The sequence below is a fragment of the Notothenia rossii genome (assembly GCF_949606895.1).
Source record: "Notothenia rossii genome assembly, chromosome: 10".
Lineage (NCBI taxonomy): Eukaryota > Metazoa > Chordata > Actinopteri > Perciformes > Nototheniidae > Notothenia > Notothenia rossii.
Window position 1 is genome coordinate 31,052,526 of NC_136908.1, and position 19,527 is coordinate 31,072,052.

The window sequence follows — 19,527 nt, forward strand, 5'->3', positions numbered from 1 at the left end:
AAAAAGCATGACCAATCATTTTAGCCGGCCCGGCTAAAATAACTGGATGGCCTACCTGCCTGTCAGCCTTCCATCTGTGCACAAACTTATCTCGTGCCCTCATTGGTCATGTGCGCATTTGTGTTGGAGGAGGGGCTCTGTAAGGAAGTGGTAGACTTTTTCCGGTTGTGTATTTTCAAATTCTAGCGCACTTGAGCTGATTTCTCCAAAATTACCTACCCCCCCTTTAAATGCACTCTGGTCTAAACATACATTTCACTTCTAACTTCATGTACAATCTTTCCTACATGCTATTTTTTGAGACATGATACATTTGAAACAAAGTTTAGAGAAAAAAAAGAACATTGTCACATTTGTCACACAGCTGATAGATTGAATCAGACTAAGCAGGTGTTTCAACGCTAGGTGCTGCTGATGATGTTAACAAATAAGCTACATTAGCTAGCTAGCTAGTGTAGCACACTAGCTATAGATACAGATACATTAGCTACATAGCTACTTTATCTAGCTAATATAGTTATGTTAGCTAGCCTGCTAATATGAGGTAGCAATCTCTCCAAAGTGAAATAATTAATATGCAAAACCTGTTGCTTTATAACTGTTTAGTACTGATTTACTTCATGTTGATTGCTACATTTTAAAGCATGCAAACACAGTTTCATAGTCTGAATGTAAACTACCTGGTTAATGTTCAGTCAAATATGTGCATTTAAAAGTTAAAGGGGACCTATCATGCTAAATGCACTCTTGTACGTCTTTTATACATGAATATGTGTCCCCGGTGTGTCAGGGAAGTCACCAAGTGTCAGAAAATACAACCCTCTCTATTTTCCTCCATACCCAAATCTCTAAAAAAAAAGGGGCTGTAACGGATCTGATACAGACTGATCCAGATTTGAATTATTTCCTACGTCACAAAAGGGGTGCTCCGCTCATTGGTTAATTATCCACCTATCAGAGGAATGAGAGGTTGGGCCACGGCCGGCCATTGCCGCTCGAAAGCGCTGGAGACGCTGTAGTACATATGCCAGGCCTGTAAATGGCGCTGTAGTCTGCCACAAAAGCAGCGAAGAAGACTTCCCTTGCATGGTTGCCATGGTTCCCCTTCTGTTTATTCTCCGCTGTGGCTCTTTTTCTCCCTCCCTGAAGCAAGAGCTTGCACCTAATTTTTTAAAACAAATTAATAATGACTATATAATCATATGTAAGGGATTAAACAATATGACTCCCAATATTAATTGAAATGCTTCTATGGATTTAGAAAATGATTTTATTGATTTAAAAAATAGTTGTATGTATTGATTTAAATTGACATGCATCCGCTAAGAAAAATAGTCCGTTGTTACTGTTTGAACTAACGTAGCAACGGCAGGAACTGCTTCGATAGCGATTTTGAGGAGCTTTTTGATTACAGATTTGAAAACATTGTTGCTTGCTTTAAAAGTAGCACAATTCATTATGGCAAACCTTGGAAATTATCTAGATATCTCTGCCCTAATGCCAAAGGAACTGGCAACTGAATATGTGTCGTCGTTTGATGTCTATGTCTGGACCGCAGCGTAAAAAGGAGGGTTTCTGCTCCATTACTTATCTTCTTACTTCTATAAGAATAAAACACAGAGGACGGAGATCTCTTTTCCTCCCCCTCTTCTCCCCGCTGCAGCCTAGCAGCTGTTCTCAGAGCATGCTCCCCTCTCCTGCAGGGGAGCGTGGTCAGCTGCAGCTCACAGAACCAGCCCCCTGCAAAAACAGGGCTGGAAAGAGCCAATAGAGCTAAATGAGGCATGGCTAAAATGCAGGATCTGTTTGGTAATTTGAAAAAAAAACTATATTTATATACCTTATATAGGTATGGCCCTACAATATATTGTTCAAATATAGCATGATATGTCCCCTTTAAAAAAAAGGTATAGTCATAACTTACCTTTTTATTAACTGCCAGTGAAGTGCAAAATGAGATCAACATGGTTCTCTCCATTCTTTCCTCATATGGAGCGCTTGTTTTAAACAGTCAGCACATCCTGTAAGGGTGGTCATGCTATCACAATGAAAATTCCTCTCTCCGCCCACCAAGAATGTTCGAATATCTAAATGTACAAAATGTACACCACCCCAAATTGATCATGTTGTTGATAGTGCTACAGATGCGCTGCGAATAAAATTAGACTCTGTTGCTCCTTTGAAAAAGAAGAAAATAAAACAACATAGATTAGCTCCATGGCATAATGCCGAAACCCGCAAAATAAAGCAAAAGTCGAGACAACTTGAAAGGATATGGCGTTCCACTAAACTTGAAGAATCTCGTTTAATTTGGCATATTACTCTCAATGAATATAAGAAAGCACTGCGTAAAGCGAGAGCAGCATACTACTCTTCATTAATAGATGAGAATAAGAATAATGCAAGATTTCTTTTCAGCACTGTAGCCAGGCTGACAGAGAGCCACAGCTCGACTGAGCCTTCTATTCCCATAGCACTCAGTAGTAATGATTTTATGTGCTTTTTTAACGATAAAATTGTTACTCTTAGAAACAAAATCAATGACCTCTTGCCTTTGACCAGTATAGTGTTATCAACAGCTCCCGGAAACGTAAATTCTAATAATATTACACTAGATAGTAAACTAGAATGCTTTTCAGCCATAAACCTTGAACAATTAAATTCAATGATTCTCTCTTCTAAACCATCAACGTGTATCTTAGACCCGATTCCAACTAAGCTGTTAAAAGAAGTTTTTCCATTAATTAGCACTTCTTTATTAAATATTATGAATATGTCTTTATTATCAGGCTATGTTCCAAAATCATTCAAAGTAGCAGTGATAAAACCGCTTCTTAAAAAGCACAACCTCGATCCAGAGGTTTTAGCCAACTATAGACCTATTTCTAATCTTCCGTTCCTCTCAAAAATTCTTGAGAAAGCAGTCGCAAAACAGCTGTGTGATTACTTAAGAAACTATGATTTATTTGAAGATTTTCAGTCTGGCTTTAGAACACAACATAGCACAGAGACAGCTCTGGTTAAAGTCACAAATGACATTCTAATAGCCTCTGACAAGGGACTTGTCTCTATTCTTGTCTTACTCGATCTTAGTGCTGCATTTGATACTATCGACCATGATATCCTATTGCAAAGACTAGAGCACTTAGTTGGCATACAGGGAACTGCTTTAGGCTGGTTTAGGTCTTATCTATCTGAACGCTCTCAGTTTGTACGTGTCAACGATGAATCTTCCATGCAAACCAAAGTTAGCCATGGAGTGCCACAGGGCTCAGTGCTTGGACCTATTTTGTTCACCCTATATATGCTTCCGTTAGGCAATATTATAAGGAATCATTCTGTAAACTTTCATTGTTATGCGGATGATACTCAACTATATTTATCAATCAAGCCTGATGAAATTAATCATCTAAATAAAATTCAAGACTGCCTCAAGGACTTAAAAACGTGGATGACCTTAAATTTTTTGATGTTAAACACGACCAAAACTGAAGTTATTGTACTTGGCCCGAAGAATCTACGAAACAAATTATCTAAAGATATATTAACTATGGATGGCATTAATTTGGCCTCCAGTGAGACTGTAAGGAATCTTGGTGTTATATTTGATCAGGATTTATCCTTTAACGCCCACATAAAATCAATTTCAAGGACCGCCTACTTCCATCTACGTAACATTGCAAAAATCAGGCATATCTTGCCTCAAAACGATGCAGAGAAACTAGTCCATGCATTTGTTACTTCAAGGCTGGATTATTGTAACTCCTTATTATCAGGGTGTACCAAGAAGTCAGTCAAGTCGCTTCAGCTGATTCAAAATGCTGCAGCTCGTGTACTAACCAGAGTTAGGAAAAGGGACCACATTACTCCTGTTCTGGCTGCCTTACACTGGCTCCCTATAGAACACAGGATAGAATTTAAAATTCTTCTTCTCGCCTACAAAGCCCTTAATGGGCAGGCGCCATCTTACCTTAAAGAACTCATTATACCCTATTGTCCTACTAGGGCATTGCGTTCCAAGAATGCAGGGTTGTTGGTTGTTCCTAGAGTCTCTAAAAGTACAGTGGGAGCCAGAGCCTTTTCTTATCAAGCTCCACTTTTGTGGAATCAGCTTCCAGTTTGTGTTCGGACGGCAGACACCCTATCCGTTTTTAAGAGTGCGCTTAAGACCTTCCTTTTTGATAAAGCTTATAGTTAGGGCTGATTAGATTCAGCCCCTAGTTTTGCTGATATAGGCTTAGTTTGTCGGGGGACATCTTACTTCTTCCTTCTCTCTGTCTATACCTGTGTACTCTCATGTTCCGATTAACCCAGCTTCCCCAAATTTCTTTCTTTTTGGTGTCTATATACGCCGGGATCCGGAGTCATGGATGATCCTGCGGTCCTGTGTCATGGATTGCGAGTCCTGGATCTTGAGTCGTGGCTGCGGTCCTGGATCATAAGTCCTGGATGGATATCCTCGTGGATTCATCTTCTTATTATACACACATGCATTTCAAAACATTTGGACTACCTATGTTGCAAATGTATTATCTTTTCAATTTACACACGGCATCTATTGCACGTCTGTCCGTCCTGGGAGAGGGATCCCTCCTCTGTTGCTCTCCCTGAGGTTTCTCCCATTTTTCCCTTTAAACTGTGGGTTTTCTCTGGAAGTTTTTCCTTGTACGATGTGAGGGTCTAAGGACAGAGGGTGTCGTATTGTCATACTGATATTCTGTACAAACTGTGAAGTCCACTGAGACAAATGTAACATTTGTGATATTGGGCTATATAAATAAACATTGATTGATTGATTGATTGATCAAGACAAGGCAATTTATTAAGAATATTTAGATTTGTATTATTTTATATATATACACAGGGATGCAAACTCATCATGCATGAAAAAGATGACAAGTTCATACAATATCTGAGTACTTCTACTTTTACTCAAGCACAAGATCTGAGTACTCTTAGAACATAATATTTTTGCATTTATGCTAACAGTTAGCTTGTCTAAGCAGTTTTCAATGTAAAGTTAGCATGTATGCTAACGTTTTGCTTGTCTATGGCATTTTCAATGTTAGGTTTGCATTTATGCTAACAGCAGTTGTAGTCTGTAATGCACTGTAATTTCTCAAATCTTTTTATATTTATATCATTTACCTAATCAATGATTCATAATTAATTGCTTGTTATTGTGACAACACGAGTCAAACTCACCAAAAATGTATACATTTGTGTTTTTTATTTTGTATTTCATTAAAGACACTAAGCCAGCGTTTCTCAAAGTGTGGGGCGCGCCCCACCAGGTGGGTCGCGAATGGACGTGATGAACGGGAGTTTTAAAAAAAAAAGTTAAATGTTTTTTTTTTTTAAATACATTTTTTGGACTTCAGGCCGGAATCAAACCTGGGTCCTCGCGGGCGTTAGTGGACTGTTACAGCCGGAGACTCACAACGGCGGTGGACCTTCACAGCGCCGGATCCGCCGGAGCCTCGCAAAGCGGGTGTTTGCGGAGGCGGGTGCGTTACCAGCGCAGCGGCGCTGTGAAAGTCCACGGCACAACCTGTCAGAGCCAGCGGCCCATCAAAGACAGCGGCCCACCGGGAAAAGTCCCGAATCTCCCGATGGCCAATCCGAGCCTGCTCACACACACACAACTGAAACCAAAATCATTTACAGCATTGCAGTCGGGAAGAAAAGCAATGTGGAGCGGCACCTCACCACTTCACAAGGAGATTAACCGTGACACTTTTCGAAATCCCGTTTGTGTCCCCCCACTTTACAAATAAGCCCATGTTTATTATAATTTTTTAACGCAAGCCGTCATCGCCACGGAGGAGCAAACAGCCTCTGTGAGCGAGCGAGACAGAGAGAGAGAGCGAGAGAGCTAGAGAGAGCACACATTTATCTATTTAATATAGCCTAGGTGTAAAAAATAAAGTAAGAAATCATTCCAAGTGTGCTATAGGACAGTAAAAAAAAAAAAAAAAGTTTGAAAGGGGAGTGATGAGTAAAATATGCATAAATAAAAAGAAAGAATGCTAACTAGGTAACATAAGATAAGAAATAAACAAGTTTAAATGATTTGTTATTGGTTTTGATCATATTCTAAAGATGTTTGGATTATTGAAAAGTATACAGCTCCCTTTCAGTGTGTTGAGAGCTGTATTCATAAATGCATTTTTTGCTCAGAGTGAACCAGATTGAGGCATTTCACTTCAACATTAAAAAACAAAATCTTCCCGGGGTTGCATGCCCACAGACCCCCCTAGAGGAGGTGAGGTCCACCCCCAAATAAAGCAGGTTAAAATGATTAAATTGCATTCATTTTCTTTTAGTAAACATTGAAAACGGGTCCCACAGACCCAAACAGCACACAAAGATTAAAGGTAAGCATATAATAATGTTCAAATGTGCTAAATATATACAGTGCAAAAAAACTAAAAAAGAGGAGTAAAAGTAGCTCACGACTTCTTTTATTTTTTTAAAGTAGCTCTCATCCTAAAAAAGGTTGGAGACCCCTGTTATAGAACGATACATTTGACAATTTTAAGCTTGGCCTACCATTTTATTGGAGCGATGAGGAAAAGGTGGGGCTTGAAAAGGCCCACCTGTTCAAAGTGGGGAATGACAGAAAAAGTTTGAGAACCACTGCACTAAGCTAAGGAGCTAAGTGCTACCAGCTAATCAAACAGCTAGTCCCCTTGGAAGATGGCTGCTTGCACACGCGCAGTTCAGCAAAGTGTGTGTGGAGAATGGAATGTGTGTGTGGGATGCAGTACCTTGGTAGGCCAGGCTCACTTTATGCTGCGTTTCCATTCCATTACAGTTTAGTAGCTGGGGCAGTAACTATAGTAAGGCAGTGTAGGCGGAGCCGTGACGTCATCTTCAATGCGAACCACAAAAAACCAACATCAGCCGTTAGCTGTTAGCACTCAGAGTTCACAGCTCCTCATATCTGTTCAGAAACTAGACAAAAGTTAAACAAGTGCAAACCACAGACTGTCTGTGTCATGGCGAATACAGTCGCTGGTTTATTTATGTCTGTATAGGCCGTTGTTGTGAGTGAGGACGGTCCGAGCATATAAAACTTTAGCTTAGCCAATCTCCATTCAGAAAACATGCATTGTAAAAGGTTTTTCGCCTGCCGTCTTGTCTGCAGACTTGTCAAAGCATTAATTCATGGTTTTTACAGACCAGTATCAGTATGTTGTTACTTCGGCATATTTTTTTAAACGTGTATTACAATTAAATCACGGTAAAATATGTATATTTTGTTGTAGTTGTAGCCCCCTTGCCAGCGATTCTCTCACTAGTTTAGCATATTCAGCCCGGTTGTTGGCCCGGAAAGACCCCACGTCGTGACTGGGCCCACAATGTAATAATGACAAACACACACACACACACTTCGCAACATCTTAACTGCAAGAGTGTTTGAGTGTGTATGGGAGAGGTGAGGGGGGCGTTTGAGTGTGTGTGGGAGAGGTGAGGGAGTTGCAGCCGGTATAGACCAGTGCCATGATTACAAACATTGAGGCGCATGAGGGCAAAGGTTCGGAGTCACGTGAAGTCATGTTATTGGTCGAATTCTTTTTAAACAGGCATTTTACATCCAATCACATCCCCAGCAACAGCCGTGGTCTTGACCATGGATGTATAATAAGAACGGTCTCGACCGGTCTTGACATAAAATCTTGAGACCTATAGATCCAAGACCGAGACAAGACTGAGACCAAATGCTGTCGATTTCGAGACAAGACCAAGACCGTTAAATAGTGTTCTCGAGACCGGTCTTAGTACTACAACACTACCTAGAAACCCAACTCCACTAACGTGTCAGTGTGCTATTTACCTAGCGAAAGTTAGCTATTATACAAGTACCTTAGCTAATCATCTAGTATAGCGGGGACTTTGCTCCCTGCGTGTGCCTGTCTGTGTCTGTGTATTCGCATTTTCCGATTAACCGAGCCTCCCCCATATATTTTTTTGTTGTTGTCTATATCTACGCCGGGATCCGGAGTCGAGGCTGATCCTCTTGCTGTGGTCCTGTGCCCTGGATCCTCTATCCTGAGCGCTGGATTAAGTCGTGGACTTCGGGTCGTGGCTGGGCCTGTCTCTGCGGTCCTGCCTGGGTCTCATCATACTGCTTCCCTGATGGCTCCCACAGGATTGTTCTTGACATCTTCGTGGATTCATCTCCTTATTATAGACACATGCATTTCCACACACTCGGTCTACCTACGTTGTAAAATGTATTATCCCTTACACACAGCATCTATTGCACGTCTGTCCGTCCTGGGAGAGGGATCAGGGGCGGCGGGTAAGGTAGGCCAGGGAAGGCTAAGCCTTCCGAAATATTTGTGTCGCTGCATCCTGGTAAAATAAAAATAAAATGTATAATGTTTGTATCTTTCACATTAGCGCTGCTATGCAGCCACCTGTGCCCTGTACTACGAAGCCAGTTCAACAGATCCTGGATATGTTTGAGTTATCTTAACTAACCCTAACAAACGACATCTCGCTAAGCTGTCCTATGACGCTGGTTATCAACTCGGTAAATCAAGCCATGGCTTCTCTCTCCAGCTGAAAGCGAGTTCACGTGAAAGGGACGGGGTTAGCGACATTTTACCAATCACAAACAGGGACAAGTGTACTGACAGTGCAGCGTCATACTTCATTAATGAAAAGTAAACTAATATTAGACAAATATAAACTTTAAACATCCATGACTTACACATATAATCCAGGATACAAGCCACATAGCAACACCTGCAAGGTGAATATAGAACAACTGGTTAAAAAATAAATAAGCTACCGAGTGTTTGAAAGCGTACAACAGTTTTATGATACTGCCCCATCTTAGACACGAGTGGATCTGACTTTAATTACATTTGAGTTGAGTGTTTCCTTAACCTAATGTGTTGCTTAAAATAATACTTCTGCATACAGTATGTGACAATGTAGGTGTTGCACGGCCAGATACGGCTCGAGAAGCTGACTCAGATAAGGAAATATTGTGATATGATCGATGATCTGATTGATGATGTGATATCAGTGTGATAAGTGCGACACGTCGACGTCTTTTCTGTATACGGCAGTTTAAACTGTATTTCCTTTCTCCTGTAATATGACTTGATAGATTTAAACTCCGCACAGTGAGCTCTGATTGGTCAGCAGGCGGTGCTTTCATTGAGTTGATCTGTTTCCGCTCTTTACGCCGGGGGCGGGCAGCGTCAGGTAAAAAAAAGTTATTTAGCCTTCCCAAACCTGAGCCTCACGCGCTGCCTATGAGAGGGATCCCTCCTGTTGCTCTCCCTGAGGTTTCTCCGATTTTCCCTTTTAAACTGTGGGGTTTTTTTTCTCCGGAAGTTTTTCCTTGTACGATGTGAGGGTCTAAGGACAGAGGGTGTCGTTTTCTCATACTGATATTCCGCACAAACTGTGCTGTTATATTTGCTGTAAAGTGTCCTTACTGTAAGGTAATTATTATATGTACAGCACTTTGGCTCAACCAAAAATGTTTTTATATATATAAATAAAACTTGATTTGACTTGATCTAGCAAGCTATCTAGCTAATGTAAGTTATCTAGCTAGCAAATTGGTGGCTCTTGGAATTTAAATTGGTATTTTTACTAAACACCTTATGGTTAGACTTGCATTGCGGACCTGTGTCTACCTTTCAGCCAGTCAGAGTAATTATAAAAACATTGTTTACATGTTTTCTTTCAGCAGACCAGCTGCTATCATACAGACAAAAACCCAATGGGATTTTTCTATTGTCTTTTGGAATATTGCAGAAAATAAACTCTGTGACCTCATGTGACCTCATCAAACAACACACCCCTCCCTCTGGAACGCCCTCCCCAGTCACATCTGAAAGACCTATCACCTATTCACTCTTTAAATCTGTAATCATCAACTCTAAAGCCCCCCCCCCTTCATTGTGATCCCTCTCTCAACATCCCACAACGTCTCCAAATGTCATTTATAAACCATCGGCTCAATCTATGAACAGACCACTCAAACCTGGAGCAGCTCTCTCAGCCCTAAAGAGCAATATAATCCCTTTTAATAAAGCCTGCTCTCCTGCACAGCATCCAGAGCTCATTCTACTTCACAGAAGTCTGGCCAGACCCACCCAACCACAATAAATTATAATTGAAATGATATTTGTCTTTTGACTTGTTTTTACTCCATTAAGTTGTGTTTGCTGTGAATATGTTTTTGTTTTGCAAACACATGTCATGCTTTTCTGGTTATTACCTGTCCCCTTGTGTGTTATGAAGGTTTTTCTGCATGTAAACGGTCTGCAGAGTCACAAACCCTCAAAGTACACCCTGTAGCGAGTAAAACTCTAACACAGAGAAGACCTGTATATGCTGCCCCAGAACGCCTCGTTGGACATTTCTCTTTTTCCATTTTTCGGGGACCAAGTGACATAACGACGACCCCTGGTCCAAATGGACCAATCCACGGACACACACACTCAATCTTTTCTCAGCTGCAGCTCCGCCGATTTCTCCTCCCTGAAACGGCGGGACGTGGCGAGGCTATGAGTCGGTGTGTGAGCACACACACAAACTCCCAGCCAGGCTGCGGGTGTGTGTGTGTGTGTGTGTGTGTGTGTGTGTGTGTGTGTGTGTGTGTGTGTGTGTGTGTGTGTGTGTGTGTGTGTGTGTGTGTGTGTGTGTGTGTGTGTGTGTTCGGGCTGGGTTTCGCTGTGTCTCGCTGTCTCGCAGACGGCCACTGGGCTCATAGGGAGGGGGGGGCAGGAGCTCCAACAAGGCGTTTAGGACAGAGAGTGAATACACATACTATACAGTATGAGAAACCAATGTGAGTTTGGAAAATTGCACAATATAAATCTATTCTAGTAGACCTCAACAATGGAATTATGATCAGTAGAAATTGCCATGACATGGGACCTTTAAGTACATTTACTTTCACTATTTTAAATGACTACTTATTATATTTCATTTCTTGTTATTATATTTAATTACTTGTATTTCATTTATTTAAATTGCTACTTTTTTACTTATCATATTTATGAATTATGTATTATATTCTTATTAGGTGTGCTTGCCTTTTTATTTTATATGCAAGCCTACTCTTTTTCAATGTGTCTTTTATCTGCTCTGTATCTTTGCAGTAAATGTACTTGCTGGAGGACACAAAGCTTTTCTGATTCTCTTTTAAAGTAAATCTGTCGATCTTTCTCACAGCCCTCTTTTTATTGTTCTCATAGAACACATGAACACTCCAGAGTGTGGGGGGAGGGGGTGTACCTTAGCGGTGGCGTGGTTCAGCATCTCCTGCCAGGTGGGGTCCAGCGTGTTCCTGTCCGCCTGCAGACCCTGCTCCGCCACATACACCATCTCTCTGGCTGCAGTGTGCATGGACACGGCCCGCTCATACCTCAGAGCGGCTTTCTGTGTCTCCTGCTGAGCCTGGGGGGGGGCAGCAGATAAACACCAGGCTGGGGGGGTCACAGATTACATGGAACTGGATCTGCTCATAAGGGTACAAAAAAGGTTACTGTGTTCCCTTACAGTTACATGAAAAATCAGATAACTGTAACATTTCTAGAAATTGGGGATTACCATCAGCATTACAGTGTAATTAAAACCTAAACAGAGCATCTAGTTTTTGATGTAAAGGATCAGATGTTCTCTCTTCTCTGTAAGCTGTTCTGTTCTGTAGGATAATACTTTAAGTGTGAATCTATACGCCTACAGCCTGAATCTGCTTCATGGTTTTCACTTTCTTTGCTTCATTTGTTCTGTTTTTAATTCAGCAGGTGAACCTATATGTTCATAGAATAGTGTGTGTGAGCTTAACTGTGTGTGTTAAAGTAAAACGGAGCATTTTCTGTCAGCTCAGGTTTTATTTCTGCTTTGTTAACCTGTAGTATGTGCTCATGGGTTTCAGTGTTGGTGGACAGGCTGTTTCCTGAATCTGCTGAGTGAAAGGCAGCTTCTCCTAACAATAAGGTAATTTCTGATCCTAAATATCATGGTTTCTTCTTCCTAAGGTCACATCGTTCTGTTGTCTGACATAATACACATTAGTAAAACACATCTTATTGATATTTATTTTCTCTTGTATTTCTTTACATAACAATTGATATATATGTAAACCGAAGGTAGCATAAAGTAACCCTGTTACATTACTTTTTATTATATTTTTATTAAAATACTGATTACACCTTTTTCCAGGTAACTGCTGTAGTAATTGTGACAGAATATATTTGAGTAACCCTCCCATTCTAACCGATCATAATATATACTGCTTTTATATAAAGGGTGCATTTATTTAAAGGCAGCAAACAGAGTGGAGCTGGTTCTTTCACCCTCAGGCAGACATCCCAAGCTGCTATAACAATTGTACAATTGATGGACCATTTAAATGTAAAGTACAGACAGTAAAAGTAGTCCTTGTGCAGATTGGTCCATTTCAGAATAATATATATGATATGTTTTATAATGATTGATCATGAAAGTGTTCTCAAAACTGGTAAAGGTGCAGCTAGTTTGAAGGACTTTGTATACTGCAGGGTAGCTTGTGAATTTACTCCAGGTGGAACTAAAGTCTGATTTAACACTTGATTATATTTCACATCATTCATCCACATGTGCAGAGTAAATAAAGGTATTAAATAACAATAGTCATCTCTAAATTCTAGTGGGGTACAATTACAAAGTAGCAAAACATTGAAATACTCAAATAAATTACAAGTCGAAATTGTACTTAAGTACAGTACTTGAGTACTAATTACTGTAGTAATTATTTTCCTATATTTCTTTCCGATTTCACAGTTGCCTGGGCCTAGCAGCAAGAACCTCCATCTGTGCCTGCACCCAGGTCAAGATCTACCGTGGCTCAAGGGCCTTCACCAGAGCCATAACCACCAAGGACCAGAGGACCATCATCACTACAGCGGCCTCCACCTCCATCTGTGCCTGCCACAAGATTAAGATACACCTCGGTACAAAGGCCTCCACCACAGCCATCACGATCAACCCAGCCAGCAAAGAAGTCTCGCCTAGCACACCTCCCTCCCTCCGACACAGCAACCAGCAGCCCATGCACCATCACCCGCACCTACACAGCAGCCAGACCCACTGTCTTGGAAGACAGACAAAGACCAATACACTGCTCCCCCTGTCTTTACATTTATAATGAATAGTTGGTTGAGAAAGTTCTGATATTGTCAGGATTCGTATGGTCATTAAAAACCTGGAAAAGTCATGGAATGCAATATTTTTCCCAAAGTTTTGGAAAAGTCATGCAAATATAACTAAAGTTGTATCAAATATAATTTATGTTATCTAATCGCTGAAATAGTAATACTATAATGATAATAAATACTGTATCGTATAATGAAACGTAAAATGGCAACTGTGGCAGTATTTCGCTGGTGAGAGATGTTTACAATCACGCCCTCTAGTCTACAGGAGCTACTATTTGATATAAAGCTGCCAAGATGCCAGGGAAGTGCAGTTTCAACAATGTCTGGCTTCTAAAGGATAAGTACCAATTGTTGTTATCAAAAGACATTGACCCAAGACATGCTAAATGCAAACTGTGTTGTAACATATTCGATATTTCGAATATGGGCGAGGCAGCGCATGCTAGCCACATGAAAGAGAAAGTCATTTTTTTTGGTCATGGAAAAGTCATTGAAAATCATTGGTGAAAAAGTGTATGAACCCTGTATTGTAAATATTGAGATTTTACAGTTTCTTATGTTAACATAAATAGTTGGTTTAAAAAAAAAGTTGTAATGCTCAATTTGTATTTGTACACATCACATGAACCTCAGTATGGAATATGAAGTCATGAATCAGTCCTGATGTAAGTTTTCTGTGGTGAAAGTAGAGTGATAGAACTATTTTACTCCAAATTCTAATTTACACATTTTCATTTTAGACATGAATAACACATTTATATAAGCCTATAGTGTAATTCATACATTTCACTACTTTTGTGAACCAGAGACTTTGGCAAACCAAATCTGAAACACCAAAAAAAATGGATTACATGAGTACATGTTTTTCACAACAACAGTTTTGAAGTTTTCCAAAAATCGGATTTCTAAGCTAAGTATCTCATAAGACAGTGCTCTAAAGTGAGTGACTTTGCATTTCTAGCAAGACCAGAGACTGAACATTTTGATATGTAACACCATGCCATGTTATAAGAAGTACATTTAAAAGGTGATTTAAGGGGAGACATCTAAAAATTGAGAAAATACCCTTCACTTCACACTCCAGAGGGTTAAGGAAAAGGGTAAGGCGATTTTATTTTAAAAGACAATGGAGGCAGGTTACAGTATATTGATTGATATATTTATTATATTGAAAGGCAAATTAATACATAGTCCCCTGAATTCTGCTGAATTATCTTTTTCTGCTGAATTATCTAGTCTCCTACTTGAGAGAAACAAGGCCTGGGCAAAGGCTAGGAAATCAGGCTCAGAGGTAGAATGGCTACGCTTTAGGCAGCTAAGAAATAGCTTCACATTGCAAATCAAAAGTGCTAAGTCTAAGTATTATCTGTCAGTTACCACAAAGAACCTGAATAATCCTGGACAATTTTGGAAAGCCATAAAATCGATATCCACCGGTGATATCCGTAATGAGCTACCTCCGTGCTTTACCACAGCATCTGGCACTATATCTGACAGGGCCACTATGCTAAATTGTTTTAATGAGCATTTTGTGTCCTGTGGCTCTCTGTTTGATTCTGTCACTGACTCTGCTTCTGTGAACACCACAGTCTGTGACTCTGAAAAACGTGTTTTGGAAAACCCTTTTAGTTTTACTCCTTTTACTGTTGATGTTGTTCGTGAAGCTTTAACCAAGTTAGATCCTAAGAAACCGGCTGGCCCGGACAACGTAGAACCTTTCTTTTTAAAGATAGCTGCAGATTTTATTGCTCCACCTCTCACTACTCTTTTTAACCTCTCCCTCAGCTCAAACACAATTCCAAAATTGTGGAAGTCAGCTTATGTCCTGCCTCTTCTAAAAGGTGGGGAGGCCACTTTATTAAATAATTATAGGCCCATCTCTAAATGATCAGTTCTGGCTAAGGTTCTTGAACGCCTAGTGAGTGAACAGGTAAAGGTGTTTTTATTTACAAATGACATCCGGTCTAAACATCAGTCAGGCTTCAGAAAGCAACATAGCACCATCACTGCCACAATGAAAGTGGTGAATGATGTGGCGAGTTTTTTAGATAATAAGCAGAGTTGTGCAGCTCTATTTATTGACCTGTCCAAAGCGTTTGATACCGTCGATCATCGCATCTTAAAGCAAAGGCTACTCAGTATTGGCATATCCAGCCATGCAGTGGGGTGGTTTGTGAACTACCTCTCTGAAAGGTCCCAATGTGTTCATTTTGATGGGCTGTCTTCTGAGTGGTTAAACATTACTAATGGTGTTCCTCAAGTTTCTGTTTTAGGTCCACTTTTATTCTCCATCTATATCAATATCTTAGGTGAAAATGTTGATGGAGCAACCTTACATTTTTATGCGGACGATACCGTGATGTACTGTGCAGGTCCCTCCATTAAGGAGGCTGTTGTTGAATTGCAAGCAGTTTTTAACATTATTCAGACTCAGCTCTCTGAACTAAAGCTTCTTTTAAATGTTGATAAAACCAAGGTAATGCTCTTTTCAAAAGCTAAAAAGACACCAGAGCCTGTTGTAGACATTGTAACTATGCAAGGTATAAAAATTGAAGTGGTAACCTGTTACAAATAACTTGGTATCTCGCTTGATGATTGTCTCACTTTTAAACGTCATGTCAATAACCTGCATAGAAAAAAAGAGGGTTAGGCTAGGTTTCTTTTACAGAAACAAGTCCTGTTTCTCTGCTTGAGGCCAGGAAAAGGCTAGTCACTGTGACCTTTTTACCTGTGCTGGACTATGGTGATTTGATTTATATGAATGAACCTGCCAATTGCCTGGTCAAGTTAGATGCTGCATATCACAGCGCACTGAGATTTGTGACAAACTGTAAAGCATTAACCCATCACTGTACCCTGTATGCAAGGGCTGGTTTGCCTTCGCTAACTGTACGGAGGCTCAGTCACTGGTACATTTTTATATATAAAGCCATGTTAGGGAAACTTCCATCCTACATCTGCTCCCTGATCTCACGGCAAATTGTAAGTCGCTACTGCCTGAGATCGAATGCTGTAGTTTTATTAAATGTGCCAACTGCTAGGACTGTCTTAGGGAAGATGGCATTTAGATGTGCAGCTCCTCTGTCTTGGAATAGTCTGCAATTGAAATGGAAACTGAGCAATCTGGTGCCACTAAATGTTTTTAAAGCTTGGTTGGATGCTACTCAATCGGAAGCTGTTGGTACCTGCTCATGTGGATAGTTATTGTAAATTGTAATCCCTGTAATGATGCTGTAAGATGTCCTTTTTGTTGTTCTGTTTATGTTTTTATTTTTCATGTGGAACCTACTTGAGCAGGTCTCCCTTGAAAAAGAGATCAATGATCTCAATGGGATACACCCGGGTAAATAAAGGTTTGAAATGAAAAAACCTGATTGGTTACAGAAACGTTGAACTTAAACGGACCTCCCCGTTTATTCGCACTAACATACGTGCGAATCATGGCGCAAATGGCTTTCCATACCACACACATACACAGCCTGGCTGTGAGTGTGTGTGTGTGTCTGTCTCACAGACCCCACGCAGCAACCAGGAAACAACACTAGTAACACAGCTCACACTGTCCGCTCCTCGAGCCTCAAAGGCGGAGCAGCGAGCCCCGCAACCAGGGGCGGACTGGGACACAAATTCAGCCCGGGACGTTCAGACGCACCGGCCCACGCACCGGGCCGCCGCCCACGCATGCGGGCCACCCTTGTAGCCTGCAGATAAATTATACATCTACTATGCTCATATAGCCTACTGTATACTGTTATGGCTAGATTCCCCAGAGTCAAGCCATAACATAAAAGAGATGGACCTGATGAACTGTACTGGACCATGCAGCTTTCTCACTTTCCTCAGGGTCAACTGCATAAGAAGAACATCAGCAATCAATTAAATTACCAATATTATATCAATATCATGCACATTAATGTCAATCACTAAAATGAAATCAATAGTGAATTGGCCACACATCTCTGTGTCCTTATTATTGAATATTAATATTATTGAATATAATTATTTAAAATTATAATATTATATAATTTAACTTGGAATATCATGAGCATATGACTCTATCCTAATGCATCTAACTTTATGCATAATATAATAGTCTGGCCAGCCCTGCAGCCCGTTCTAGGTTCTGATTGGCTCTCTAGCTTCTGACTGGCTGTCCAGGTTGTCAATCACAGCCGTGGGCATGTTACACTAGTCGTAACATTGCTAAACTTTTTTCATGACGGTTTTCTCAGTGAACTAATAGTCAAGCAGCAAGTCCTCAAAAAAGCGTTTAGTTTTCGAGATACCCCTACCCGAGGTAGAACAAATGACAACAATGTTTTTTCTTATCTTTAGGGTCTCCCATTAATGAAATTGATAGTTGAAATTTTTATTTTGGGGGAAAAAAAGTTTGGGGGGGTTTTCTTTAGAACTACCCCAATCCCTGAAAAAGAGCCAAATTAGACCAGGCCGAATATGGGAAAGGTGACAAAAAAGTCCCTAACCTGAGAATGATCACTCTTTTCCTCTTCAGATTTGCTGAGGTATGAACCAGGTGGCTGTCCTACATCACCAAATAGTCAGACAATTATTCAACTAAGAAAATACTGAATTATAGTCCTGTAAACTTAGCTTTAGTTTAGACGGAAATTGTACATTTCAGTGATAGGAACATAGGACTCAATCACTTTTCTCTCATTTTTTAGAAAAACAGAAATCCCTAAAAAATATACCATTACTGAATTGTCTAGGGTGCTATTGAACACTAACCAGTAGTTGTATGGAAATATCTGGTACAGTTCTATTGCAAATGAGATTTCTTTAGACATAGGCCTACCTCTTCTCTGAGTCACATTCCGAATTGGGGATAAGTGGCACAATAGCCTATGAGTTAAGAATGCTCACTCTGATGGTCATTATATTTGGAGAGGGAAATACCAGGTGGCTGAACTACATCACCAAATAGTCAGAATAAGAGTAACCCAATACAATAAAGTGTATTAGTTCTAAATTGCAAGCCTCTAAAACATACAGTAGGTGTAAATAGTACAGGTTGTATTGAAACTGGAACCTTAATTCAAAGTAAAGTCTACAATGTAGTCTACAATTCATCAAATAATTATGTGAGAGGTCAAGTATATAGATACTAGAATATAATGTTAAATGTCAGGTTACTCAGAAACGTTAGGGGACACATGTTGACATTCTGCACAGCAGGTGCAGAGCTCCGTACAGGGAAGGCCAACAGAGAGGCACTGGCACTTTCCACTCTCTCCACACTTTGCATCTTTGCAATACAAGTGAGTAATGTCTCTCACTTCTGTAGGTGCTGGGGGTTTTGTAAATAGCACTGGTTGAATGGCCCCATTTCTGACAATCAACCCCTTGCCAACAGGACTCCATAACAAGGGTTTGGGTTCGGGCTGTGACACCATATCGCTGTCTGAAACATTGCTCTTTACATGTTGTTGAAATGCATCCTCTGTTGGCGGCAGATTTTCCGAGTCTGCATCTGTTGTTGATGCAATTATGAACCTCAGTTCATCCAAGTTTGTGCACATCAGTCCAATTTCCTTTTTTCCATATAGCAGAAGTGCAAATTCTCTTGCGACTGGCAAATAATCTTCCAAGCTGGCAGAGAGTCCAAAATGGGCCAGATCTTTGAGCTCGCTGAGATGGGTCTTGAGTTTGGTGAATGCTGTTGTCTTTCCTATTCTGTACAAACTACTTTTTGTGCCACAGCCAGTGAGTGTACGACATGCTGGTAGACAGTTAGACATGTCTTTTCCAATGTTCTCACATATGGTGTTGATGGGGACATATCTCTCTCTCATTCCATGGCCTGCATGCATGTACACTAGAGATGAACCAAACATGTATTTGCTTGCATAATATATGAGCAGTACTTCCACACCTGTGTGATCAGATCTCACAATGATGGGGGAATATGACTCTGCAAGCTGTATGGCATGGAGCATCATCCTTGTGTCTGCCTCCTCCTGATCACTGTACAGTGATGTCAAACTGCTGACTCCTGCTGTACAGATGCTCTTCACCTCCTCCCCTTTGTTAAATCCTGAGTGTAGTCTCTGTGGGGCAGCAGTGACAATGTAGTTGCTCACAAACATGCACGGTGCAGTCTTGTTTCCTCTACTCCTCAAGTACTTCCTGTAGTTTGGGACATTTGTTTTGCCAGTGATAACATGTGTAGGCCTTCCATCACTTGCACCTCTCCTTTGCCTCTCCAGGTCTTTGATTGACTGTGGGCTGTCATACCTGTCAAATACCACGACTACACATTGCATTTCTTGTTTTCAAAAAACAAATGTCCCAAACTAGACTACACTGTGCATTTTTGTGAGCAACTACA

General features: G+C 40.6%; 1 protein-coding gene across 1 annotated transcript in view; it reads right to left on the reverse strand.

Moving 5' to 3' along the window:
* Positions 1–19,527, reverse strand: part of sh3bp5lb (SH3-binding domain protein 5-like, b) — a 43,621-nt gene that overhangs the window by 18,377 nt on the left and 5,717 nt on the right. The window contains exon 4 of the mRNA XM_079654097.1: positions 11,275–11,436. Coding sequence (XP_079510223.1) covers positions 11,275–11,436 — 162 coding nt within the window. The remainder of the gene's footprint in view (positions 1–11,274; positions 11,437–19,527) is intronic.